General features: G+C 47.4%; 1 protein-coding gene across 13 annotated transcripts in view; it reads right to left on the bottom strand.

The window, feature by feature from the left end:
* AGAP1 (ArfGAP with GTPase domain, ankyrin repeat and PH domain 1) overlaps nucleotides 1-27,867 on the bottom strand; it is a 634,886-nt gene that overhangs the window by 360,745 nt on the left and 246,274 nt on the right. For all 13 annotated transcript variants that reach the window (XR_010122905.1, XR_010122906.1, XR_010122903.1 and 10 more), the window contains exons 4-6: nucleotides 26,764-26,849; nucleotides 23,046-23,187; nucleotides 17,235-17,369 (exon numbers count right to left, since the gene is read on the bottom strand). Coding sequence is in view for 10 of the 13 variants with exons in the window: in XM_054477354.2 (XP_054333329.1) it covers nucleotides 17,235-17,369; nucleotides 23,046-23,187; nucleotides 26,764-26,849 (363 nt within the window). In the remaining 3 variants the exon portion in view is untranslated. The remainder of the gene's footprint in view (nucleotides 1-17,234; nucleotides 17,370-23,045; nucleotides 23,188-26,763; nucleotides 26,850-27,867) is intronic.

The raw sequence follows: 27,867 nt of genomic DNA, 5'->3' as shown, positions 1-27,867 counted from the left end.
TGTGCGACTGCACTCCAGCCTGGGAGACAGAATCTCGCTCTGTCTCAAAAAAAAAAAAAAAAGAAAAAAAGAAAAAAAGAAAAAAAAACTGGAAGATTCTACCAAGATAAACATGTTATACATTAAAATCCCATCCGTGCTGTGCCCCCAGCCCACTGCCAACCCCACAAGGAACACAGCAGCTGCTAATCCTCTGGAAAGGTCCCTACTGCCTGCAGAAACTTACCACTCTTGGTAATAGTGCTTAGATTTGTAAACGGAATATCTACATTTCCAAAAAATGATCAACTCCCGTCATTCTCCCAGGAGCGTCAGTCTGATTTTGCCTTTGAGACCTCATCTCTCTAAATATGACTGCATAAAGGTAAGGTCATGGCTTTAGTCAACAAGAAGAAGCAATGGCTGGGCAGAGGATGATGGTGTAGGCCGGACCCTCAGCCTGCAGAGCCTCCACGCTTGGCCCGGGTGCTCGCTGGTGCGCACGAGAAGCCTGCACCCGACCTGCCTCCCAATTCAAGGCTGCAGACGCTAACGTGAGGTGCCTGGGCAGTCACTCAAGCCAGAGAAACTTTTGGTGCGTTCTGTTAAGAGAGAATGATGGTCTAAATAATAAGTCCCTTTATCATACTCTATTAAGAAGTATCAGGCCGGGGCGCAGTGGCTCACAGCTGTAACCCCAGCACTTTGGGAGGCCAAGGTGGGCAGATCACCTGATGTCAGGAGTTTGAGACCAGCCTGGCCAAGATGTCGAAATCCTATTTCTACTAAAAATACAAAAATTAGCCAGGAGTGGTGGCAGGCTGTAATCCTAGATACCTGGGAGGCTGAATCAGGAGAATTGCTTGAATCTGGAAGGAGGAGGCTGCAGTGAGCCAAGATCATACCACTGAACTCCAGCCTGGGCAAAAGAGCGAAATTCCATCTCAAAAAAAAAAAAAAAAAAAATTAGCCGGTGTGGTAGCACGCACATATAATCCCAGCTACTCGGGAGGCTGAGGCATGGGAATTGCTTGAATCCGGGAGGTGGAGGTAGCAGTGAGCCCAGATCATACCACTGCACTCTAGCCTGGGCGACAGAGCCAGACTCCTCAAAAAAACACACACAAAAAACTTTGTATCTTTGGCCAAGTTTTCTTTGATTCTTCTGTAAAGTTATATGCAGGGCAAAATCACAGAATATATAACCACAGAATGTAGAATTCTTTAACCACAGAATATAAAATTTCATCCTTTTAATCGTGTTCTCCTCCTCATTCCAATGAATGAAACTTTTTTACTTCTGCACTTGTGTGCTGCTGATCCAGTAACTTCACACGCTTTATGGAGTGTATCTTATTACAGGTCTAAATGGTCTCTTAAACCAGTGTGTTTTATTATATCTGTATTCTCCATGGCGACAGCAAAAGGAAAAAATTTGCGCAGGAGAATAATCCTTAGAAGTGCTTTCAATGCCCCCTAGTGGCAGTTTACTAAATTACAACAGCACTTGCATACACTGTACTTCATGGGCCATACAGTCCTTCTAACTCAGACCTTGTCACAGACCCAATGTCCTGTTACTCACATACTCTATTGCATGCAGAAAATGCTGTCAATTTTTATTAGTTAGCTTATAAAAATAATCGATGTGTTATCGTACTGCATTTAATCCAAGCACCCTGTGCTAAAATGGCTTAAATTTTACTAAAAATAATTATAACGTAAAGGAGCATTTTATTTTAGCTCACTACCAAGTTTTTAAATGTAGCCAATGACTTCTAAGTGTAACATTCATAAAACAAGAATCAAACTGTGCAGCCAAAAGATACAGACCTAATTTCTAGCACCTGCCTTGCTACTAAACACTCTATCTGACAAGACCCGTCCTGTCCACCTGTGAAGGGAAGGGTAGAGCTAGGTGGGGTCTCTGTCCTTCCAGCTCTGAAATTCTACACATCTAGAGGTCAGGCCAGAAATGTAAACGCTACCTTGGACTTTTCACTGAATAATGAAATCTCAGTGCAGGCATGGGAGTATTTCCTAGTATCCAGATGACTATGTTGGTGTTCAATATTTTTTCTTAGTTTACTCACAAAGTTGAATGAGGGAGTTTTCTGAAACTCCACAATTCACCGACCATAAAGACTCACTCTGAACTATGGCTATGCTTGGAATACGGTTGGCTGGGGATGAGTCACAGCCCCTCCTGCAGACGTAGACACGTACAAGGCAAAGTGCTGCCGAACATTTAGGGGGGAAGCGATTGCTCAGCCCAGGGAGAAGGGAACATGTGGTACAGTCCAGTTGGCTGCGCTCACGGCACCAGGACTGACCACGCGGCAGTGAGCCGATAAGCCCCCAAACGAAGTGTTCAGCTTCTCTTTTTAGGCTGGACTGCTGCTGATTATTTACATGTTTGACTAAACAGTGCAGGCACATGTTCCCACTGGAGGGGCCGGGCCTGTGGGGGCAGCGTGAGACTACCACCCATGGGGAAAGCAAAGCAGCTGCCACGGGCGCTCCCAGGTGCCCCCACCCCAAGGACACTCCCAGATACCCCCACCCCACGGACGCTCCCAGGTGCCCCCACCCCACGGACCCTCCCAGGTGCCCCCACCCCACGGACCCTCCCAGATGCCCCCACCCCACGGACCCTCCCAGGTGCCCCCACCCCACGGACACTCCCAGGTGCCCCCATCCCACGGACACTCCCAGGTACCCCATGCCACGGACCCTCCCAGATGCCCCCACCCCACGGACCCTCCCAGATGCCCCCGTTCCACAGACATTCCCAGATACCCAATCCCACAGACCCTCCCAGGTACCCCATCCCACAGACACTCCCAGATGCCCCCACCCCACAGACACTCCCAGGTACTCCATCCCACAGACACTCCTAGATGCCCCCCACCCCACAGACAGTTCCAGATGCCCCCATCCCACAGACATTCCCAGATACCCAATCCCACAGACATTCCCAGATACCCAATCCCACAGACCCTCCCAGGTACCCCCATCCCACAGACACTCCCAGATGCCCCCATCCCACAGACACTCCCAGATACCCCCATCCCACAGACACTCCCAGATACCCCCATCCCACAGACACTCCCAGATACCCCCATCCCACAGGCGCTCCAAGGTGCCCCCATCAGGGGTGGGAACATGCAGGCAGCCGAGCCGACTCAGGATGCAGCAGAGATAAGGAGACATGTTTGGGTTTTAATTCTTTAGCTGTTGTGGCAGTGACCTGTCAGTGACTGAGTTCTGAAATCCTGATATTTCAAACATGGAATAACAGATTTTTATGATCACCAAAGCGGGGGATGTGCTTTAGGTGCCTGGGAAACATGGGTCTACGTGACCAAGATCCCCAGTCCAGATGGACAATGAGGAGAAGCAGAAAAGGAATAAACATGGGCAATGGGGAGGGGCTGAAGCGACCGTGGCGGGCCACAGCTCTTCCCTGAAACTCAGTTTCTGTGCATGAAAATGAAGGGTATAGAGGGATTCTCAAGCCCTTCAGAGCACCAACAACACACAGCCATGCTCAAGGAACTGGCAGTTTTGCTTTCTCTTTGCCTCCCTTGAAGTGTTCTTCAGATATTTGTCTGTAAGGTGCTGATGTGCCGATAAAAGCAACCAGTCGGAAAAGCTTACGGAAGCATGGCACTTCCGCCGTGGAAGTTCGCCTCCACATGTCACAGCCACACATGGGCAACAGCCACACACAGGCCAGAGCCACACACAGGTCACAGCCACACACAGATCAAAGCCACACACAGATCTTCAGACCAGGGCTCTGTGCTGTCAGCATTCTAGGGCGCACGGCTGCTCCCACCTTTGCAACCGCCTGATGACCCCAAAAGGGCGCATCTGTAAGAGCAGCAAGGACTGCCTGGGTCCCATGTGTCATCCTCAAGAGCACACCTTTCCTACCTAGGACAGGTGGGAAATCAGTTAACAGATTATAGGACGTGGACTTATTTTCATATTTGGGGGTGACTTACATGAAATAATCCTTCTGTGTATAAACTGATAGAGGTTTTCAAAATGAATATACCCAGTGTGGCCAGGTGCAGAAAAAGGGCAGCTGCTGGAGAACCCTGAATTAGGACAGGCCTCCTGGAAGGCTAGTCAACACCGAGGATTCAAAGCCTTAACATTCTGCAAGCTGTGGACACACAGTCTCACTTCCAGAGATGGATCCTTGGGAAATCAGGAAGGACAGAGACACAGCTTTCAGTAAAGAGAACCATGCATGGAAGCACTCATCTAAATCAAATACAGAGGGATAAAAATCCAACTAAATGTCTAATTGGAGACTGGGTCCAAAAGCTGTTCTGTTTGCTCAAGGAAATGCCGTGCAAAAATCAATAACCACAGGGTCGGAAAAGTATTCACAGTTGGGGATCTCTTGTCCAAAATGCTTGGAAACCAGGGTGTTTTGAATTTCAGATTTTTTTTTTTTTATTTTGGAATATTTGCAGGCTGAGCCTCCCTAAACTGAAAACCTGGAATCCGAAATTCTCCGTGAGCACTTGTGTGCCATGTCTGCACTCAAAACATTTCGGATTTTGGAGCATTTCCAGTTTAAGATTGGATTTTCAGATTAGGGATGCTCCACGTGTATGTGAAAGAGTATGCTATAAAGTCTCACAATGCATGACAGTCCATTTTTTTCAAACACGGCAGGTGCACGCACACACACACACACACACACAAACACACACCCGAGCCTTAACAATCATTGCCCCCGGGTGGCAGTGTTGTGAGTGGTTTTTATTTCCATATTTTATATCCTTTAAAAATGATCTTTCTTCTCTTTGGCAAATTTCACAAAATCCAACGTACTCACTGAAGGTTTTACAATCCATTTTTCTTTTCTGTTTTTTTTGAGATGGAGTCTCGCTCTGTCTCCCAGGCTGGAGTGCAGTGCCACGATCTCAGCTCACCACAACCTCTGCCTCCTGGGTCCAAGCAATTCTCCTGCCTTAGCCTCCTGAGCAGCTGGGATTACAGGTGCCTGCCACCATGCTCAGCTAAATTTTTTTTTGTATTTTTAGTACAGACAGGGTTTTGCCATGTTGGCCGGGCTGGTCTTAAATTCCTGACCTCAGGGGATCCACCTGCCTCAGCCTCCCAAAGTGCTGGGATTACAGGTGTGAGCCACGGCATCTGGTCTGTTTTTCTCTTAGGAAAACAAAGTTGAAATCCACTCTTCCCAGCTGACTTTTGCTTACGTCAGGGAAGACTCCTAAGGCCGTCAGTGCATCGCTCTCCTCGTCACAACACTTCGAAGAGGCTCTACAATCAATACACAAACTCACCTCAGATTCCAGAGCCCAACCTTTAGGGATGCCCCTGATCTGTTCGGAGCCTGAATTCCTCACATCCTCTTGGAGCCAGTGTCTGGCCAGGCTCACCCTACAAGGACTATGCAAAAAATATCAAAGTCCATGAGACAAAGCCACCCTTTCTGAGGTTAAAGGACTTCACAACTTAAAAAGGATTACTTTTCCTCATCTTTCATCAAGTGAACAAATTCAGTGCTGCTAACCCAGTGGTTTGTGGGTAGCTTCTCGATGAGTGAAGTTTACTTAGAAAAAAGGACCATATGGCTATGTCCATATTCTCTGCAATATTTTTTTTTTTTTTGAGACGGAGTTTTGCTCTTGTCCCCCAGGCTGGAATGCAACGGCACGATCTCCGCTCGCTGGAACCTCCGCCTCCTGGGTTCAAGAGATTCTCCTGCCTCAGCCTCCCGAGTAGGTGGGATTACAGGCATGCACCATTATGCCCAGCTAATTTTTTGCTTTTGGTAGAGATGGGGTTTCACCATGTTGGCCAGGCTGGTCTTGAACTCCCGACCTCAGGTGATCCACCCACCTCGGCCTCCCAAAGTGCTGAGATTACAGGCATGAGCCACTGTGCGCCCGGCCTATGTCCATATTCTCTAAGGAAAAAAAATTGTAAAAAACTTCAAAATAACTGGAAAACATCAGCTACAGATTGTAACAACTTCTGACTATCCTAGTTAAGTAATATTCTCTTATTCTTTTGATCATCGATTCCATGGAGGGTTAACTAGGTCAAAAAGTACATCACTACTTAATCATTTTAAAAGCATTAGAAAGAGCAGAATGCCGTGGCATTACGAACAGATTATGAACAAAAATAAAAGCCATTTGTATGCATTAATGATACATCACACTAATTCAAGCTGGCTAAAGTCATTAGAGAGAAGTCCTGGGGCAAAACACAGTTATGATACCGCAGTGCAGAAAAGTATTAAAATAACCATTTTCTATGTCATTGATAAAATTAATTCTATGAGCAAAAGAGATGAGTCTTAACATGAAAATCAAAATAGAGAACATTTACTAATAGTGTGTTTAATGATCTGATGTTGGCAGTGTGAGAGTTAATTCAGGCATTTCTTTGCACACGTATGAGCATCTGTGCACACTTAACGTTTCCAGTAAGAGAAGCACAGCAGGAAAAATCCCAGACTTAGGGTAAGAAATTGCCAGAAGAGATCACAAGCTCTATTAACACAATATTCTGCAACACTACTAAATAACAATTTATTTACTGTCTCTGGTTGTTTGCAACATCAACCTTAAGATTTTAAGATTAATTTCTTCCTGTTATTTCTGAAAGAATCAAAATTCCTTTCCTTACAGGTTCCTTGGGTGTCACTCTATCATGTTTCATACTTGACCCCGTATCGCTAAGGCCAGCAGGTGCAGTCTGTGGAGTATGGAGCACAATGATACTTAAGATATTCCCTCCCCCACCTAAACATTTTCATATTAAATGGCTGGTGTTAAGCAAATCAAGCGATAGACTGAGAGAGAATCCTTTAAAAGTTGGGCTGCTGGGAGTGGTGGCTAATGCCTGTAACCCCATCACACTTTGGAAAGCTGAGACAGGAGGATCACTTGAGATCAGGAGCTGGAGACTGGATTTAGCAATATATCGAGACCTCCATCTCTACAAAAAATTTTGAAAAATGAGCTGGGCATGGTGGCATGCACCAGTAGTGCTAGCTACTCAGGAGGCTGAGGTAGGAGGATGGCTTGAGCCCGAGTCTGAAACTGCAGTGGGCTATGATGGATGGAGTACAGTGATGTACTCCAGCCTGTGTGACAGAGCGAGATCTTGTCTGAATTAAGAAATAATAATAAAAAGAAGGGGCAACTCCAAACAAGAAACAAGCTGATTTCATATTTCTAAGATGAAATAATTGAAATAATATTCAAAAACACTTGGATGATTTAAGGATAATCATCTCAAGCACATTCTCAAATTAGTCCTGAAAATGTCTGGTGTAGCTTCATAATGAATTCTATCTTACACATTCGTATTTATTTTGTTTTTGGTTTTGTTTTTTGAGACGGAGTCTTGCTCTGTCGCCCAGGCTGGAGTGCAGTGGTGTGATCTCAGCTCACTGCAACCTCCGCCTCCTTGGTTCAAGAGATTCTCCCTCCTCAGCCTCCCGAGTAGCTGGGACTACAGGCACACGCCACCATGCTTGACTAATTTTTGTATTTTTAGAGAGGAGGGTTTTGGCATGTTGGCCAGGCTGGTCTCAAACTCCTGACCTCAGGTAATCCGCCTGCCTCAGCCTCCCAAAGTGCTTAGATTACAGCTGTGAACCTCCGCGCCCAGCCCATCTTCTGTATTTGTATTTATTGAGTGAATATGGAAGATTTTTGTCTCAGCTGATGTGCCAGAAGCTTCTCTCATCAGTAAAACATGTGCTTTTATAGCTTCACAAGAGTAAGAATTTTTCAACCCAAACTAATTTTTTTCTAAAAATAGTAACTCAAGAGTATTTTTCATTTGGTTGGATTTTAAAAAAATTTTTTGGTATTAATTTGCTATTTCAGTTTCTAATTTAACCCTGTTGTAGAAAGAGCTTCTTTGGTTAAGAACTGAATTTGAAAATGCATATGAAGAAAGGAGTTGGCAATGTCATGTTTCATAAAAATTATCACTATCAAACATTTATGTATTTTCCCATCCAAATACAAACCAGGGATATGGCATAAGAGAAAGACCCACACAAACCCACAAAGGCTTGTTCCTCACATGTGCGCCCCCATCAACAGGCTGAATCAAGTCTCCCTACAGTCAACAGCAGGTCGGCACCTCTCCCATTCACTGGGAGATAAGCTACTAGGCAGGTCAGATGTGGCTCTGCTGGAGACCATCTGCAGATTCTCACATGCACTGAATGCACTGGATGCCAGGGCCTGGTGCGGTGGCTCACGCCTGTAATCCCAGCACTTTGGGAGGCCAAGGCGGGTGGATCACGAGGTCTGGAGATCGAGACCATCCTGGCTAACACGGTGAAACCCCGTCTCTACTAAAAATACAAAAAAATTAGCCAGGCGTGGTGGTGGGCGCCTGCAGTCCCAGCTACTTGGGAGGCTGAGGCAGGAAAATGGTGTGAACCCAGGAGGCGGAGCTTGCAGTGAGCCGAGACTGCGCCACTGCACTGCAGCCTGGGTGACAGAGTGAGACTCCATCTCAAAAAAAAAAAAGAAGTTGCTGGGCAATGACATCAATGACCGTAGGGCTAACCACACCAGAACGGCTCCCAAACCAGCATCAAACCTCCTTATATGGCCGAGTGCCATGGCTCATGCCTGTAATCCCAGCACTTTGGGAGGCTGAGGTGGTCGGATCGCTTTGAGCTCAGGAGTTCGAGACTAGCCTGGGCAACATGGCAAAACCCCATTTCTACTAAAAATACAAAAACTAGCTGGGTGTGGTGGCACGCACCTGTAATCCCAGCTACTTGGGAGGCTGGGGTGGGAGGATGGCTTGAGCCCAGAAGGCAGAGGTTGCAGTGAATCAAGATTGTGTCACTGCACTCCAGCTTGTGTGACAGTGAGACATTGTCTCAAAACAAAACAAAACAAAAACAACACGTCTTATGTGACTTGATCATTTAACTCTTAAAGAATGTTTTCTGCTCAGCCCCCGACCCCCATTTGTATTGGTACCGCATAAGTGCTGCCAGAGTCTTACGTAGGTCACTTTCTTCACGTCATCTTTGTTCTCAGAAAATGTTCAAATATGAACCCCCTTAATGAAGTGTAATTTAAGCAGCTGAACCTCTTTCATACTGTCCTAATACACATCTACCACCCATCTGTCCCAGGAAGTCTTAGAAATAAGACTTTCAATGTGTGAAGGGGGTGAGGGTGTAGAGACGGGGACAGTGATGAGTACAGGTGCACAGCCAACATCACAGGTAGAAACGGGAAATGATGGCCTCGCCTGACACCAGCTGCACCATATACCTCTGGGAAGGCAGCATTTCCAACAATGTAGTCCCAGCTATAAACTGGGCCTAATGAGATCCACTATCCTACATCATAAACCATTAAATTGTTATATAATTATTAGTCATTACAAGTGATTAAAAAATGGACAATTAATGACCCATTAATCCACCTTTTCAACATATATCAAGTGCCTAATGTACACATATACATGGCTTGCTTTCAAGTATAAAAAATCTTATTTTTTGAAGTATTCCCTCGCTAACACACATACACATACACACACACATGCGTGCACACACACACACTAGTTCCAATCTAATCTCTAATATAATAAAGGAGAAAAAAATAGCAACAAAAACAAATCATAAAACAGGCCACCCCGACAATGAAAATTAAGCTGATTTCAGGAAAGAATGGAAGAGGCATAACTGATATATCCTTTAACAGCACAAGGACTGTGGTGTGAGCAAAACAAAATGGTCCAAGATGATGCAGGACCCAGGAGAAGAGGCCCAGAAGACTGCTTACATTCACCGACGCTCTAGCGCGTGCACTTAGGTTGCACAAACGGGCTCATTAATACAGCTTCCCTGGTTCTGGACACTCCTGTAATTAGGACCAGACAGCTGCAGACATTTAACGTGAGATGGGGTTCTTTGCACACCAGGATTTCAGTCTCTGGCAGCAAAGCATCAAGAGCACACCGAGGCTCCCTGACTTCCCGTGCAACCTTGGTAAAAATCACACAACCTCTCCCAGCTCGGGCTCTTGGCATGGGTTAGATATGCCCAGGTGAGTCGTTACTGGGAAGGGACAAAAGACAAATGGAACGGCTTCTATAAAAGTGCTTTCCAGAATGTTAACTGCAACACAAACATAAAAAGCCAGGGGCAATGAGGTCAAAGGACTGACATAGATCTGCCTAGACCAGGAACTACTCTGCCAGATAAACACCCATCCACCAGGATGATGTACACAGCGTGTGAACAGAGGAAGCCCTAATAAGCCACAAGGCTGTGGCCACACTAGCACCTGGCATACAGAGCCCGGGAGCGCTAGCACCTGGCACACAGAGCCCTTCCAGTGCCACTGCCCAGCTTTCCCATACACCTAGAACCTACTGTCTCCCCCTCCACAATAATGCAGGTCTGTTCTAGGACAGAAGTCTCTTATGTGAGATCACCAAACTGGCCCTGGAGACCATTAAGCAGAGAAATGATAATTTGTAATTTACCTCTTTGACATGGATCTTGACCTGGTCTAACAACTATTATCAGAGTCAAAGTTCTGCATGTAGGTTTTCCTATGGTCGTATGAATACAAGCTTAAGAAGAGGTTGACGTTTTGGTGGGGAGCATGCCCTCGCACAGTGCAGATCATATATCTAATGTGATGCTCTGAACTGGGATTTAACAAGTGACTAGAAGGTTCAGAAAATGCCTGCAAGAATATTAAATTCTATATACCAGCAGTCCCCAACCTTTTTGGCACCAAGGACTGGTTTCATGGAAGACAATTTTTCTGAGGATCAGGGGTTGGGGGGCAGGCGGGGGATGGGGATGCTTTTAGGATGAAACTGTTCCACCTCAGATCATCAGGCATTACAGTCTGATAAGGAGTGCGTAACCTAGATCTCACACATGCGCAGTTCACAATAGGGCTCGTGCTCCTTGGAGAATCTAAGGCTGCCGCTGATCCGACGGGAGGAGGAGCTCAGGGAGTAATGCTCACTTGCAAGCTGCTCACCTCCTGTGCGGCCTGACTGGGGACCCCTGCTGTATACAAAACATGCTGGGATGCAAATAAACAATCCATGCATAAAACCACACTGTGGACCACTCAGATACATCTTTATCAGCTCATTCTAGGAGAGGGGGAGTGAAGGGAGAAAGGGCATCAAACTGCTTGGAGAAGAAATGAAAACAATTCTTTGTACCACTATCAGGTTGTACTCCTGATTGCATATGAAGGGGAAACCCCTCTTTCTTTAGGAATCAGGGGCCTTTAAAATCCCACATGCCACACAGCTACCGCAAAGACACCATAATTTAACAATCATAAACTATGCCCAATAAAAGTTAGGGTGCATTGGCTCAAAAATGTCAAAACAAACAAAAAAACTCTGATCCTGTCTCCCCGATTGAACAGATGCCACGACACAGGCCCCTGTGTTCCTCTATGGCACTGCCACCCACAACAGAGAAAGCTCCCAACACGCTACTCAGGAAGACGAGAAACTCAAAGCATTTGAAGACAGGCTAAAGTTTACGCTCTCCAAAACCTAACTGCAGGGAACGACAGTGCTGAATGCACCATCTCCAAGAATACACAGGCAGAGCCCTCTCTCCGCTCTCTTCCTCCCAAGGTGCACGTGTAATGCTCAAAGGGGCCCTGTCGCTACCTGTACACAGCTTGCTACCACCTTGAACATGACTTGGCCTTCTGGAGGGAGGATTTATTTTTGTCACTAAGTTATAACTATTTTAGGTGACCTTTCAGCATGTAGGCTGAAAAATCCCATCACCAACACTCCACCCTTCCTGACCTTCCAGAGACCTGACTACAGTCCCATGTCAGACATGGACTCTGTCCGGAAGAGATGCTTGCTGCCACTCAGAAAGCTGGTTCTTCATATGAAATGGGAAAAATGTCTCTTTAAAGAAGAATCGCAAGCTGGGTGCAGTGAGTCATGCCTGCAATCCCAGCACTTTGGAAGGCCGAGGCCAGAGGATCACTTGAGGCCAGGATTTCAAGACCAGCCTAGCCAACATGGCAAAAACCAGTCTCTACTAAATAGCCAAAAAGTAGCTGGGCATGATGGCGCATGCCTGTAATCCCAGCTACTCAGGAGGCAGAGGCAGGAGAACTGCTTGAACCCGGGAGGTAGAGGTTGTAGTGAGCCTAGATTGTGCCACTGCACTCCAACCTGGGTGACAGAGACCCTGCCTCGAAAAAAGGGAAGGGGAAGTGGGAAGGATCGTAGGACCAGAGAAACAATGTCTACATGGAATGGACTTTATTTTTCTGTAATCCTTCATGTTCATGTATCCAGAACCTAGGAGAACAAATGAACAGGGACTTTCGAAAAATTTAATGCCAAACACTGAAATCACCATTTTAACTTTAAAAATAGAAAAACTTGTATATAGGTTATTTCCCAGTTGCGGGAAGAAGCAAACAGAGCCACGCAGAATCTGACAGGTGCAGAGCCGCTAGCTGTGAGGCAATCTAGGAACGGGAGCCCTGTGCAGTCCCTGCAGACGGACCTGCAGCCCCCAGCTGCCAAGTCCACACATCCAGCCCACCCCGGCCCCCAGTGCCCCCCTCCCACAGGGCTCTGCTGAGAATCCAAACAGTTGGGTACCCATGGCCCACATCCGGCTCAGCTGCCCAGGTCAAGCAGAAACCATCTTGTGGAGCCAGCTCCCCCAGCCCCGCAAGCCACACAAACTCGCCCGTGAGCAGGAGAGAGAACGCTCCACCCCCCAGAAAGCAGCCTGGGCTGCCACACTTCTTCTCCACCCCTGGGCAAGACACAAGTTCATGTTTCTGCATGACTGTTTGATGTTTACCCTCCCTAGTGGACCTTAACTTCACGGAGGAAGGGACCCTGCCTACGCTTCCCAATCTGCCTCTAGCCCCTGACCAGACGCACAGTGGGTGGGAAGCTGATGCTCAGATGAATGACTGACTGGACGGATGAACCAGCTTGCTAGGCTGCTTCCCAATACCTAAAACCACTTGCTAGTAGCCATCGGGCAACTCCATGAATGAAAGAAAAGTAAACAGGACTACACAAGTGAACAAAAAGTGAATGCAATGTTTCTCCATTAATTTTTATAATGTCCTTTTGTTACAAGACACTAAGAAGTCAAATGTTGAAGAAGAAAGAATGAGGTCCCTGGCCTTTTAAATGAACCTCGGTACAGAGCCAATCAGGAACGTGGACTCCACAGGGCGATGGAAGCAGGTGGATTGTTTTTTTTTTTATTTACAAGCCAAACATTATGTAGAAATTACACACTTTTCCTTTATGTTTTCTTTCTACCATATATAGGTATAAAAAGTAAATAAACAAAGTAAGCCCTAGGGCGAAAAAGAAGCCAGAGTTATCAAGAAATGTGAATAAACTGAGTTGGCGAGCGGGCAGGGGCCCTGCTGGCTGCGTGTGTCCCCTGCAAGGCCCTCCCCAGACCTGTGGGCAGAGCTGGTGTGTTCTTGAGGCCCCAGGACCTGATCTGCTTCCATTTTAATGACAAAATGTTCCGGTGCTGCGGTTAAGTCAAGGCTCTCAGGTCCCAAGATGGGGGATCCAGTCCAGGCTGTGTCCCTTTGGGTCAAGCTATGCCATTTCTCTGAGCTTCGATTTCTTCAACTTTATATAAACCTTACAATGTTTAATTTTCCTTGAGGATTTTTACTTCGTTATTGTTAAGGATTGCTAAGCACTGAATAAAGCTCCTACTCAGCAACTACTTTTATCACTAACAATGAGAGTGTTTGTGATTTAAGTGAAAATATATATACAAATAAGAAACCACATATCATATAACTATGATATAAAATACGCAAAGTAACTCTCATTTTATTTTAAAAATGTATCTTCACATGAAAATATTTTAAGAATAAAAAAAATCGCAATAGTCACGGAAGTTGTAGCATCACAGGTATTTGCTTTTCAGATTCCATAAAATCCTACTTTTTTTTTTTTTAAGGCAGAGTCTCGCTCTGTCACCCAGGTTGGAGTGCAATTGTGCAATCTCAGCTGACTGCAACCTCCGCCTCCCAGGTTCAAGTGATTCTCCTGCCTTGGCCTCATGAGTAGCTGGGATTACAGGTGCCTGCCACCATGCCCGGCTAATTTTTTGTAATTTTAGTAGAGATGGGGTTTCACCATGTTGGCCAGGCTGGTCTCGAACTATGGACCTCAGGTGATCTGCCCTCCTCAGCTTCCCAAAGTGTTGGGATTACAGGCGTGAGCCACTGTGCCCAGCCAAAATCCGAATACATAATGAGAGTGTATTATTTCTATAACACGAAACTGGAACGGAAATCTCCTGTACCCATGAAAACGGACACTCATCACAGCATCACCTGGGGAGGTGTGACATGAGCTGTCACAGCAAAGGAAACGCTTTTTCTGAATATTTTAAACTAATATTTAGAAATATCAGTCCTTATTCTCCCCTTCCACCTCCCAACCTGAAGAAAACGAAACGCTTCCAACACAGAGGTGGCTGGCTGCCTGTCCTCTACCTTGAATGTGCTGGGTGTGGTATGGAACTCAACCCAAATTCTTATACTGAAATCCTGACCCCCAGGGGAATAAGAGGTGGGGCCTCTGCCAGGTGACTGATCACAAGGGTGGAACACCCTGTGATGGGTTAAGTGCCTTTATGGGAAGGGACAGGCGAGGGCTTGTGTTCTCTGTTCTCCACTACGCAAGCACATAGCCCACTAGGAGGATGGCCCTCGGCAGACACCGCAGACACCGCACCCACCAGCACCTGGCCCTGGACTCCTATCCTCCGTAAGTGGCAAAAGTAAAAGTCTGTTGTATAAGCCACTGGGTCTCGTTAGAGCGGCCAGAATGTACAAAGGTTGTTTGGCAGGAAGGCAGCATCATTCTGACATCCCCCAGTATTCATTAATTGACAACCCCCAGTATTAATTGACAACATTATTTTTATAAGAAGTATTCATCAATTTATGGAAAACTCATGTATGTTAACCATGATAAATATAAAAGCAAAGGAGTCACTGTGGAGACTAAACTTATCCAGACAACTGAGTCCCTGATATCCTGTATCGGGGACCGGCAAGCTCTCTGCACGGGGCCAGAGCGTAAATATTCTGGGCTTCTCAGGCCGCAAAGACCCTCATCTCTGCTGTCACAGCTGGAGACGGGCCCAAACCCGCTGCAGCCCATCGACACTAAGCATGGCTCTGCTCATGAAAAGTCTATTTACAGCCAGGCACGGTGGCTCATGCCTATAATCCTAGCACTTTGGGAGGCCAAGGTGGGCAGATTGCCTGGGCTCAGGAGTTTGAGACCAACTTGGGCAACATGGTGAAAATCCCGTCTCTACTAAAATACAAAAAATTAGCCAGGTGTGGCAGCGTGTACCTGTAATCCCAGCTACTGGGGAGGCTGAGGCACAAGATTTGCCTGAACCTGGGAGGCAGAGGTTGCAGTGAGCTGCCATCACGCCATTGCACTCCAGCCTGGGCAAAGAGCGAGACTCTGTCTCCAAAAAAAAAAGAAGAAAAGTCTATTTATGAAAACAGGCAGCTGGCCTCATGCACGGACCTGGGGACCCTTCATCTACGATGCTTTACTTCAACATTCACAGGGGCCTCGGCAGCGCAGCGGCCGACAGTGACCTTGCTCCATTAGGGTGCACCTCTCAGAAGGGCTCCAAGGGCCTCCCTGCACAGTTCTTCCAAGTCTCACTAACGTCTCACTATTGTTCACCAGCATGGCTTGAAATGAGGTGTACTCCCCACAGGACATTCTCCCGACAGAGGCGGCACGAGGTGCCCGAGATAAACGTGAATGGAGGGAAGAAGGGGCTGTGGAACCCCGGCGACTTTGTGCTGCTTCTCAGGGGAACCCTGTGCTTCTTCAGCATTGGCACTGGAAAAGGCGAGAAAAAACCTAAGCCATGAAGGACTAACTAGGACCAATGTGCTGAAAAACAGGTAACTATCTGAGAGGCAGAGATGCGTAGGAAGAGATGGCAGGCTTAGAAAGGAACCTCACTGCTCCAGGAAAGAAAATGTGAAGTTTGAGAACTGATGTCATCTTTGAAACTGAGTTGAACAGTGAATGTACAGAATCCCTACAATTTCATCTGAAGACTAATTTAAACATGTAATAGAAAATTGCCCCACTTGGAAGAAGTCCCGGGAGCAGTCTGCAGCCACTGCTTTCACCGTGGGTCTTCAGGGTCAGAGCGCGGCGAGTCCTCCATCACCTCGAAGCGGCTCTAGCACTCTCCGGAGAGCCCGAGCGTGGTTGCCCTGCTCTGCCCAACAACCCCTGGGCACCAGAGCAGGGGGACAGGTGGCTCTGCCCCCATGGATTTAAACCAGAAGGGGAGAGGACCCTACAAGTGACTTCCGCCACTCCCACCAGCAAGGGGACCCTCTGCCAGAACCATGCCTCTCCCAAGCTTCCAACTTGAAAAGACTGGCTTTAGCAGTATCAGTCCTTATTTACCCCAGACCCTCCTATCCCCAGGGTGATGCCACCTCTCCCGCCCACCCCACGCATCTGCACAGGCTCCTCTCTCATAGATGACGTCTGGCGCTACGATCATCCACGAGTGTGTGACCCCCTTGCAGAACCTCACGCTCTTCTAAGAGAATTTTCTGTCTGATTTGTGGCCGTTCCTGAAGGTACGTGATCAATAATGAATAAAATAACCTAAAAACAATTCCAAAAGGCTGGTCTTCACCCTCTGCTGTGAGTGGTATCGGGTCATTTTATTATTTTTTTGGTGGGGGTAGGTCCAAACTTGACACACTCTCTCCTTTCAGTTCTCTCCTCAAAGCCTAATATCAAATATTTAAACTGCTTTAAAGGACGGACTGGATTAAGAATGGGCAATTACAACAAAGAAATGGCTCACAAACAAGTTTTACAGAGCACATGGATGAATAACAGCTCAAGAAATGTTCTATCCTGTACACAAAAAGGCCCCATAAGTGACACACAGACCCAACACCAGGCTGTTCTCAAGCCATGCCTTGTTGTCTCTTCTGAACACAGCACTATTCATATGAAACATACCTGAGAATTGCCTCTGGAATGGACTGCTCTCAATACTAATGCCCACCCATCAATGACGTATTTCCGCCACCCACGTGCACAAGTGCAGGCAGGACTGATTTATTGAAGTGCCTCCCGTATCATGAACTGAAAGTGAACTCCCAGCCATGCGCATTTACCGTCCTGGAAGACCCTCTCCACGTTCAGCCCATATGTAGCACACGTCTCGTAGTACGTGCACCGTTTCAGGTCGTTGGAGAGCTTCCTCGCCCTGGCGTCATCGATGACCCTCGGGTTAGTAGAACTTATGGCATCTGGAACAGAAGACCAAAAAGTAATGGCACGGTGACAATGACAGCTCTAACTACTTCCCACATTCCCCACAGCATGGAAAACCGGTACCTTACTCAGCAGAAATGTAATTAGTTTATGAATCTGGAATTGTAGAGCATAGTTTGCCTCCCAAATAACAGACTCAAACACCAGAGAAAGTTACTCATTCGTAGAAATTTGTTTTACAGGAGAGCTTCTGAAACTGAAATTTTAAAATGTTCAGAAAGAAGGAACAAGACTTTAATATGGGTCTAGAGGACACACACTTTAGGAAGGAGGAAAAATCACACACACAGTCCTATGTGCAGGCCCGCTTCTGTGCACCACGCAGGTGGCTAAGCACACTCCCTACACTGGCATTATTCTTCCAGGTTTGGTCACTTGTCCAATGACCCATTTAATGAATGCTCACCCAGCCCCCATTTGGGGTCTGTTCCTGTTCTATGCACAGGGATAACCCAGTGAATTGTTGAAACAGACACAATCTGCACTCTCATGAAACAGACATTCTTGTTGGCCAGAGAGGCAAGCAGAAAAGAAAGACGAGTGTGATGAATGCTTCTGAATGTAAGATGGCCACACTGTAAGTGATACTGGGAAGGAGGTCAGGAGGCTTGAGTGACTCTGGGTTTTAGAGCAGGGGGTCAGGGAACCCTCACCTGCAGCAGGTGGGGCGCAGCAGGCACTGCCTGGGGCAGAGCGCCTGAGGCAGAGGCCGGCAGAGCAGCTGGTGTATATGAGGGAGATGCAGGGGTGAGGCCTAGAGGGGTGGGAGAGAGGGGTGGGAGGGAGGTGTGTGGAGAGGGGAGCAGAGAGTCCCCTGAGTTTCTGATGGACCCCCTCAGGGTCACAGGTGACCTGGATCCCCCCAATCTAAGTCATGTGTGTACACGGGGGCGTTTGAGCAGCTGCACAGGGATGTCGGCACCAGTTTCCTAAAAAAGAAACTGAGCCTTTTTTTTTTTTTAAAGCTCAGCTGCCAGGATTCCCCACCCCCAGCCCCGCCCATTCATTCCGTTACTATTGAGTTACAGTGGCACGTGGAACAGAGAAATGAGGAGCTGGAATGTGAACAGCCACAGGGCTTAGGGGGGAGAGAGGACTTTTCGCAGGTGGTTTTTTTTTCTTTTTTTTTTTTATGAGATGGAGTCTCACTGTGTTGCCCAGGCTGGAGTACAGTGGCGTGATCTGGCTCACTGCAACCTCTGCCTCCTGGTTTCAAATGATTCTCCTGCCTCAGACTCCCAAGTAGCTGGGATTACAGGTACTCACCACCATGCCCAGCTAATTTTTTGTATTTTCAATCGACATGGGGTTTCACCATGTTGGCTAGGCTGGTCTCAACTCCTGGCCTCAAGTGATCCACCCACCTGGGCCTTCCAAAGTGCTGGGATTACAGGCGTGAGCCACTGCACTCAGCCTTCAGAGACAGTTTCCTGAATCTTTTTCATAGGGCTTGAAGGCTGTTATGCCAAAGAAAACAATAAACAACTCTTTAAACAAAAATCCACCAACAGGATTTCTCCACCAGTCAAAGAAATAGCAGCAAAGTTATACAACAGAGCAACCACCTTTGACATTTTATTTTTGTGGAGAAAGGCGTTTGGCAACTTCAGTTTCTGAAGTATATTTAAAAAGTGATGTCCTGAAGAATTTATTCAGTTTTTCCTTTTCCCTTTTCTCAGTTATTTTCTTAGCCCTATGAAACAGGTTTGGGCTGACGTTTCCCCGTTACCGGAAGGCAAGTGAACTCTGCAGTTAAGGGTTTCTTCTCTGACAATCACTGCTACAGCCTCCATAGGCTGCACCCCCGTTCCAGGGATACGGTCAAAGGGCACCTCGTCCTGCCTTCTTGTCTTGCTGATGAGTAAATCTGACTTGCATTTCACAACATTTAAGAAAAGAAAGTTGTTTTTTTTTTTTTTACGTATACACAATTCTTTTTAATTGTAAAAAGAAGTTAGGAGTCCATGATGTTTCAATGCTCTAGGATAATTTTGGAAACACAGGCCACGCAGCCTCCAACCACCCGCTTCCATGAGACCCTGACCTGCAGCCCAGCAATCCCGCAGCCCCTCCGTCCTCAGCGGCATGCTCACTCGGTTTCTGTCAAATTTCGGCTTCAAAAGTGCACCATGGGAATCTCTGCCACTGCACCGAAACGGGCTTCTGCACTCGCATTTCGGTTCTATACCTGTCTCATTTTCATTCCACTTTTAACTCCGTAGCTTTTTACAGATCGTGCTTCTCCCTCAAATCAATTTAATTTGCAAGCCTTTAAAACAGAACTTGTTTAACAAACATTAAATGATTACCTCATTCATTCCCATCTTGCCCAATTATGAACATTCATGCAGTCCTTGGTTACCGCCCAGAAAGAGCTCCTGCTGGCAGAGCTGCCCCTCCCACCAGCGGGCGGAGGCCTCACCCCAGCCCAGGCATCCTTTGGCAATGAACCTAATTCCTCTTCCGTTCTTTCCCATCCCATATGCTCTGACCTCTAACGCTGCCTACCCCAAACCAGCAGGAAGGGAAATGCCAGGTGCCTTCCTGGACAACCTGATCCCTCTTTTGTCTCTGGCAACCCAGGAAGCCAAACCCCTGCAAGAGCAGCTGAGCACGGGCTTCAGGGAGAGCACGTCTGCATGCAGGAAGCAAGCGTCGCGGCAGGGACCCTCAGAGCCCACGTGCATGCCAGCTTCCTGCCATCGGGCTTTCTAGGGTGCTCCTTGAAGTCTAGGGAAGGACCAAGAGAATCCCACAGGTGAGGAATACAGCCCTGATTGGAACTTTTCGTTCTGGTTCATCTGGGGGTGGCCCAGCTAAGAGGAGTCCTGCAGGGAAGACATGGGGCCGGCTTACCTGTTCACCCCGGGAGGGTGTGGGGCCGGCTTACCTGCTCACCCTGGGAGGGTATGGGGCCGGCTTACCTGCTCACTCCGGGAGGGTGTGGGGCCGGCTTACCTGCTCACCCCGGAGGGTGTGGGGCCGGGTTACCTGCTCACCCCGGAGGGTGTGGGGCCGGGTTACCTGCTCACCCCGGAGGGTGTGGGGCCGGCTTACCTCCCCACCCCGGAGGCCACCCTCGCACATGCAGACACTCCCCTGCGGCCTTCCTGGGCATCTTTCCATATCCGGTCAACAGATGTTCATGGATTTCATGGGAATGAATGGGGGTACTCTCTTTTACTCAAGGACTTCAACTTCATCAGAGTTTCTCGAGAACCTAAGCAGCCACCACGGCAGGAGGCTCGATGTGCCCCTGGGCTCAGGCAGGAGACTCAGAGGGATACGCTGCCTCCAGGGGCAGGGACAGTGGGGGGTGGGGTTCAGGATCCCAGGCAGGACCCCTGGAACACTGGTCACATATTGAAATATGAGGAACAAAAGCAGCCACCATTAGACGCCTATCCCATACCCACAGATGCACTGAGTGTCTTCGGGGAATTCCTACTGAACCCCACCAGAGCCCCAGGGGTCAAGGTCACCCAGCCAGCAGCCAGTCACACGCAGGTGTGTGTGGTCCCAACTCCTGGGATCTCAGACACTCCCTTCCTACTGACGGAACATGGATGTGTACTCAGAACTCAGAGAACAGACCCTGATCGCAGAGGATCTTTCCAGGCTGGGAACTTCACTGCCACTTTTCACAGTGAGTCTAAGCAAAAGCCAATTCTGAGTCCTAAAATCAAACCTCCTGAGCATCAGCAGCCTGTGAATGGTGTCTGCACACACGGCCCCCAAGGACTCTGCTCAGAAATGCCACAGTCGGGCCTGCGGGAAGGGGAGCTTATTCGGAATTTCTCTATTCGACTTCAAGGCAGCTTTAAGCAGAATCTGCTGTGGATGAGCATCCACTTTAAAACACGATTAGGCATTTTCAAGATGCCACCTCAAATACGGCAATTCTGCATTCTCACAAGAAGAACCAAGGACTTTTTGGTGGTGCGGCCTTGTCTCCTGGTGAACACTAGAGGGCGCATTAGGCCTAAGAATCCTTTCTCCCTTCTGTATCAGGATAAACAGCTCTGGCTCTGAAGGTTTCAGGAGGGAGAGTGACCAGTGGCCACTCCACGTATGCTTTAAAAAAAAAAAAAAAAAAAAAGGTGGGGGGAGGTGCTCTCCAGGAAGCCCAACTCTAACATCTCCCATCTAGCACACTGAGAAGATGCTTTTAGTTTGTTTTTTTTTTTTTCCTTGTGATGGAGTCTCCCTCTGTCTACTAGGCTGGAGTGCAGTGGCACGATCTTGGCTCACTGCAACCTCCACCTCCCCAAATTCAAAAGATTCTCCTGCCTCAGCCTCCCAAGTAGCTGGGATTACAGGCACCTGCCATCATGCCCGGCTTTTTATTTTATTGAGACAGAATCTCCCTCTGTCACCCAGGCTGGAGTGCAGTGGAGCGATCTCAGCTCACTGCAACCTCTGCTTCCTGGGTTCAAGTGATTCTCCTGCCTCAGCCTCCTGAGTAGCTGGTATTACAGGCATGCGCCACCATGCTTGGCTAACTTTTCTATTTTTAGTAGAGACAGGGTTTCACCATGTTGGCCAGGCTGGTCAACTCCTGACTTCAAGTGATCCACCTGCCTGGGCCTCCCAAAGTGCTGGGATTACAGGCATAAGCCACACACCTGGCTGGAAAATGCTTTTAGTTTATGCCACACTATTTTTCTGGGCTTTTGTAGGTTCCTGATCAAGCAGCCAGTCATCTGCCTGGGCAACCTCCTACTTAGACCACACCTAAGTGCAGTACATACAGCTGACGTCCTAAAGAGAAACGTCTCACATCAGAGCATGGATGGGCACGTCAGAGAGGCTAATTTTAAAAGAATTCGCAAAACAGTCTATTAACAGCCACAACAAAAATGAAGGGATATACAATTTTTCCTGATAGGATTATTCGTATGTTACCCATATTTCTGACAAAGCAGTTTTAAAGCTAACCTCCATCTGACTTTTATAAACATCCTATGTGACATCTTAGACCCTAGTGGCAGACCCAGCACAACCATGGGTCTGTGATCAAGAGCGAGGACGTTGTGTCTCAGGCCATGTGACAGCCACTCCACTAAGAGACCAAGTTCCAAGTGACCCTGAGAGAAAACAAGAAATGTGCCCAGTTGGATTCTCTGCTGTCTGAGGGGCCTGCCAGATTAAAAATAAGATACAGATCGTAAGATGGTGACAAACAGAATTTAATAAACAGAACTGCTCTATGTTCAAAATCAGCTCTATTTTCAAGGTGCACTGAAAGATAAGCTTTAATAGATTGTTTATGAATCATTTTATAGAACAGAGAATTAAAATATAGCAGAAAAAATATATATGTATTTGACTATATATGTTTATATACAAAACATATACACACACACACATATATGTATTTTTTTTCCAGAAAACAAGGGAAAATAGATTTTATTTTTCCTAAAGCACCTGGGATATGTGTGTGTGTGTTGTTTTCAGGTTGTTAAATGAGTAGTTTCACCACAGAATCAAATCAGGAAATGTGATAATTTCAGTTCCATAATTTTTCCCAAAAAAGTGAGCGTTCAGTAGGCAATTTTTCCTTCTTTAAAGCATTTTTTAAACTCCCCCATACTGAAAATATGTAACGGCTAGAATCCTTTCAAAACAATCTGCACACGAACATCACTCACCCTGGGTTCCCACCAGAACCAGAGGAATCTCGCTCGTGTTCCGATAGTTGGCCATTCGACTGTAGTAGTGGTAAACGGTCTGGAAACTTATTTCATCCTCCAAGCTGAAGACAAATATAACAGCGTCCACCCACATGGCAAACTAGGGAGAGAAGAAGGGGAGGAGAGCAGGAGCTGAGTGAGAAGGCTTGATTAAGAACGGAGATGTCTGCATGGCAGCAGGCAACAGGGGACGGCAGGAATCCCCTTGGTCGCACGCTGGGTGCTTGACTTTTGACTGTCACTTTTACACACTGTCATGGCACCACGTCCTCCTCCTGAGCACACCGTGCCTGGTGTTCCCCTTGGGAATGGGCTCTTCATCCTGTTCCCACTCAAGCCACTCTGTCTTCAGAGGACACAAACCACACAGTCTCCCCGCGGTCCTCATGCTCCTGGCCTGTCCACCCACTGCCCCGACCTGCCAAGGCGGCCCCGCAGACAGAGAGCCAGCCCCACCTCCTGCCAGAGCCCCTCAAACCCTAGGGCTTTCCACTGTACTCTCAACCTCTTAAGGAAGCCTTGCTGGACCCCTCATACCTGCTCAGAACCCCCCCACCCCTCAGTCCTTCCCACTCGCTACTGCAGCGGCTGGCCTACTCTGTTGAAGGGTAAAGATTCAACCCAGGCTCATCCTTGGCTGAACTCCTGCTGCACCCCTGCGAAGAAATGACTACTTATTTTCAGGGAAATTAACAAAACTTAGGGAAGAAAACTTCACAATAGCCTGACTCTTGCCATTTTGTCCTTGCTTTGCCGTATTCATTTTATTCTTGTCTTGCCAGTTGAACCTACATCACATCCTCTTTCTCACAAATACCCACACAGTCAGGCATATACTAGTACCTCATTTAGTACCAATAACCATCTTGGAAAACTGGAGCTGAGTGAGTGGAGGCTCCCTGCAGGGCAGCGACTTCCCACACTCACTGCAACCGGCTCAGCAAATCTGACATCAGGTCTATCTGGCAACAAAGATCCTTCTCTTTCCAAGTGCAAATTTGAAAAACAAAACCGAAATCCATCCTGTCTGCTTTCTCTAAAAGAAGCTGTAGTTTCTAGACAGGTTTTTATGGCCAAGGTTGTCACCTCTAATACATTTGGGGAAAATTTTTAATGGGTTAAACTCTGACTTCTGCATGTAAGTGAAAAGTGTATTCAGTCATATGTAAAACATGTACATGATAAAATGTAACCCAAAGTTCTAATGATAAATACAAAATGAAATGAGAATGAGGACTTGAAAACAAAGAAGGCCGCGAGAGGCCTGGGAAGATGGTGATGGCAACTTCCACAGAGCGTGCCAGGACCAAGGCTGACAGAAGGCATCTCCTTTTCCTCTTCTTTGCCTTGAGGAAGGCTCTTCCTGTCTCTTCCAAGAAAGCGGGAGGAGTAGACTCCCCCTGCACCCACGAAGAGTGCTGGCTGACCCAGAACCAGACCTCAGTTTCCGAGCCGGGAGCTGAAGCCCATCTGAGCGTCCACCCAGGAAACGTGAACCGTGGCTCTCATCTCCCAAGGGTGCATTCTGACTTCCCCAGCTCCTTGTGTGGGGGGCACCCAACAAATAACCCCCCACTCTAACATGTTCACCATCAGAAAACTGAAACTATGCTTTGGGGTTTGCTTTTTAAGACAAAGTCTCACTCTGTCGCCCAGGCTGGAGTGCAGTGGTGAGATCTCGGCTCACTGCAACCGCCTCCTTCTGGGTTTAAGTGATTCTGCTGCCTCAACCTCCCAAGCAGCTGGGATTACAGGCACGTGCCACCACACCTGGCTAATTTTTGTATTTTTAGTAGAAATGGTGTTTCACCATGTCAGCCAGGCTGGTCTTGAACTCCTGACCTCAGGTGATCCGCCTGCCTCAGCTTCCCAAAGTGCTGGGATTACAGGTGTGAGCCACTGCACCTAGCCTCTTCTGTAGATTTTTCTCTATATTTAAGCTTTTGTGCTTCATATACTGCTAAGACTTGCTTTTTAATTGTGGAGAAAAAAAGCTTGTTTCCAGTCACTCAAAACATTTATGTGCTGGGGAAAACGGAAAATCAACTCAGGTGATTCTAAATGTTACCTACTTCTTTCTCCTATCACCAGCCACAGGAGGGACCTTGCCTCCAAGAGTTCCTTTGTAGCAGAACAAACACGGTCCTATACATTCAGTGGGACTAAGAAAGTGCTGACTTTTATCAGCATCTGACTGATAGGATCCTATCAGACCTCTAACTTTGCCCTGCTGTACTATAAACTACCAGATGGTCACTGAACGTGGGCTCAAACTGCTTTGTAACTGTTTTCACTTTTAACACGTCTTCAAGGTGTTTCCTTGTTATGATCGAGTACATGGTATTGTTAATGCTAAGAAACAAAATTTTACACACTTTAACATCCTTGAAATCAGAATGCACCTAATTATTGCGGCTGTTTCATAAGTTTAACTGGCAGCATTCTTCTTTTGAATATTGGTGTTTCAGAGTCAGTGCAACATGGCAAATCTGTGGCATCTTCTGTATAACTGCACAGCCCTCCAACCTGTGGAGCACTAGACCTGAGGCCTAAGAAGTCCTGTATTCAGTATCTTTCACTTTCTCCATCTTACAATCCTATTGCTGCACGTTCACAAAAAGGGAAGTCCAGGAAATAACGCCAAGAAAATGTCTGACGTTCTGTTTGCATTCGAGGTCACTAGCCATTACCAGCTCTTGGCTCCTTTAAAGTGTTTAACTGGGCTGGGCGCGGTGGCTCACGCCTGTAATCCCAGCACTTTGGGAGGCGGAGACGGGTGGATCACAAGGTCAGGAGATCGAGACCATCCTGGCTAACATGGTGAAACTCCGTCTCTACTAAAAATACAAAAAATTAGCCAGGCGTGGTGGCAGGCGCCTGTAGTCCCAGCTACTCAGGAGGCTGAGGCAGGAGAATGGCCTGAACCTGGGAGGTGGAGCTTGCGGTGAGCCGAGATCGCGCCACTGCACTCCAGCCTGGGCAACAGAGCAAGACTGTCTCAAAAAAGAAAAAAAAAATAACAATAATAATAATAATAAAGTGTTTAACTGGTAAATTATGCTGTACGTAAAACAAAGCGGGTTAAATAAACCAAAAAAAGAGATCTTCCACACTCATGTTTTGTTATTTCCAGAATGTCCATCTTTCCAGGAACTTCCAAAGAAACCATAATATGCTTCATACCGGCTTTCGGTGGAGACTGCCTTGCTTGGGCCAAGGCCAGGGCGGCACAGAGGGGCCAACGCCTGTAGTTACCAGAGACAGAGAGAAGACGGGACTCCCAATTCCACCCAGCAAGCTCTCTAACTCTCATTGCTCTAGAGATCAAACCACTCAAAGGAAAAGGCCAAAAAACAAACCAAACGACAGAAATTTCCAGATGTCATTTCAACTGGGTTCCCCAACCAGGGCAGAGTGAGTGTTTCCTGCCTTTTTAAAAACACAGAAAGTGAAAAGCCACCACATAAACCCAACTTCCCTGCAGGATTTAATCTGGAAAAAACAAAAAAAGAATTAGCTTCTTAGAGATGAGAAAAAATGCAGTGAGAGGAAACATTTTTTACGGGGTTTCCACTTTTTTGGAAAGCACGTCACCGATTTCTAGAAGCACTTCTTGAATCAAACCTTAGAAAACAAAGGGAAAAAAAGCAGGCTTGGGGCGTGCACGTATACTCACCTGCGCCTCCGGGGGGCCCCCTTCATCTCTGATCAGCAGTAGATAGCTCTGTCCATCAACGACAATCTCTTTCTTGAACCTGCCACCTGCCACACACACAAAACATCTTGTTACACAAGAACAACAGAGAGTGAGGAGGGCAGACAGACGTGGGCTTCGCTTGTGGAAAAATACACCCTAGGCTGTTGCCCTGGAGGCAACTGAGTATTTAGGATGTTGCCAGCAAATGCTGAATTTTAACAGAGTCGAACTCAGATTTAAATGTTTGTCTTTAAGAACCCGTGTGCGTTTCCAGTTAGAAGGCACAGCCTCCTTCGCAATGCCAGACACTCATGGCCAAGAAGCGTGGACTTTTCATGTGGGCTTTCTATATAAATTCAGGAATTCTCACTCACTGGGAAACAGAGAACACCAAAATTGTCATTCTCTTGTTGGGTTCACAAAACTGAAACAAATTTTTCATGCTTAACAGGTGCCTGATCTGTAACCTCTTGGTAAATTACAGGGCCGAGAACCTGTATTCTCCTCAAGAGAAACCCAGTTCTTGAAAGGGAGACATAGAACATCATGAGAATGGTGTTTCCAGAGTCACAGGTCACAATTAGGGGAGGGACGCTTCACTACTACACACGGGTTAGACAGAAACTACTGGATGGGACCTCCGCACAGGAGGAGACAGCAGAGCAGCGGCTGACAGGAGGCGTTAGAGACCACGCGGGGTTAGCAGGAGACCACCAGGACCCTGCAGGAAAAGAGGTGACCACGAGGAGGGGTGCGGGCATGAGGGGCCCGGTGCTACCCTGGACGTCCCAGCCCCTGAGGCTCTCAGGAGGGGATGGTACAAGGTTGCTGCAGTGCCCAGCCCTGCCCGCTAGGCCAGCCCTGCTCCTGCTCGGCAGCGGGAAGGATTCCACCCTGGCTCCTCTGCCTTCTCCAATGACAGATGCCCCCCTCCAGATCCTGGGTTCTGAGACCACGCTAGGGAACCCTCACGGGGATTCGGAACTCTTGTTTTAGAGAGGGAAGGCACGCATTGGTTCCTAGCTCTCATCTCCCGCCCCTCTGTGCAGATGCTGTCCAGAAACCCTGTCTAAACCCCAAATC

The sequence above is a fragment of the Pongo pygmaeus genome, chromosome 11 (assembly GCF_028885625.2).
Source record: "Pongo pygmaeus isolate AG05252 chromosome 11, NHGRI_mPonPyg2-v2.0_pri, whole genome shotgun sequence".
Classification (NCBI taxonomy): domain Eukaryota; kingdom Metazoa; phylum Chordata; class Mammalia; order Primates; family Hominidae; genus Pongo; species Pongo pygmaeus.
The sequence above is the reverse complement of the archived record's forward strand: the minus strand, read 5'-3'. Positions and strand labels throughout refer to the sequence as shown.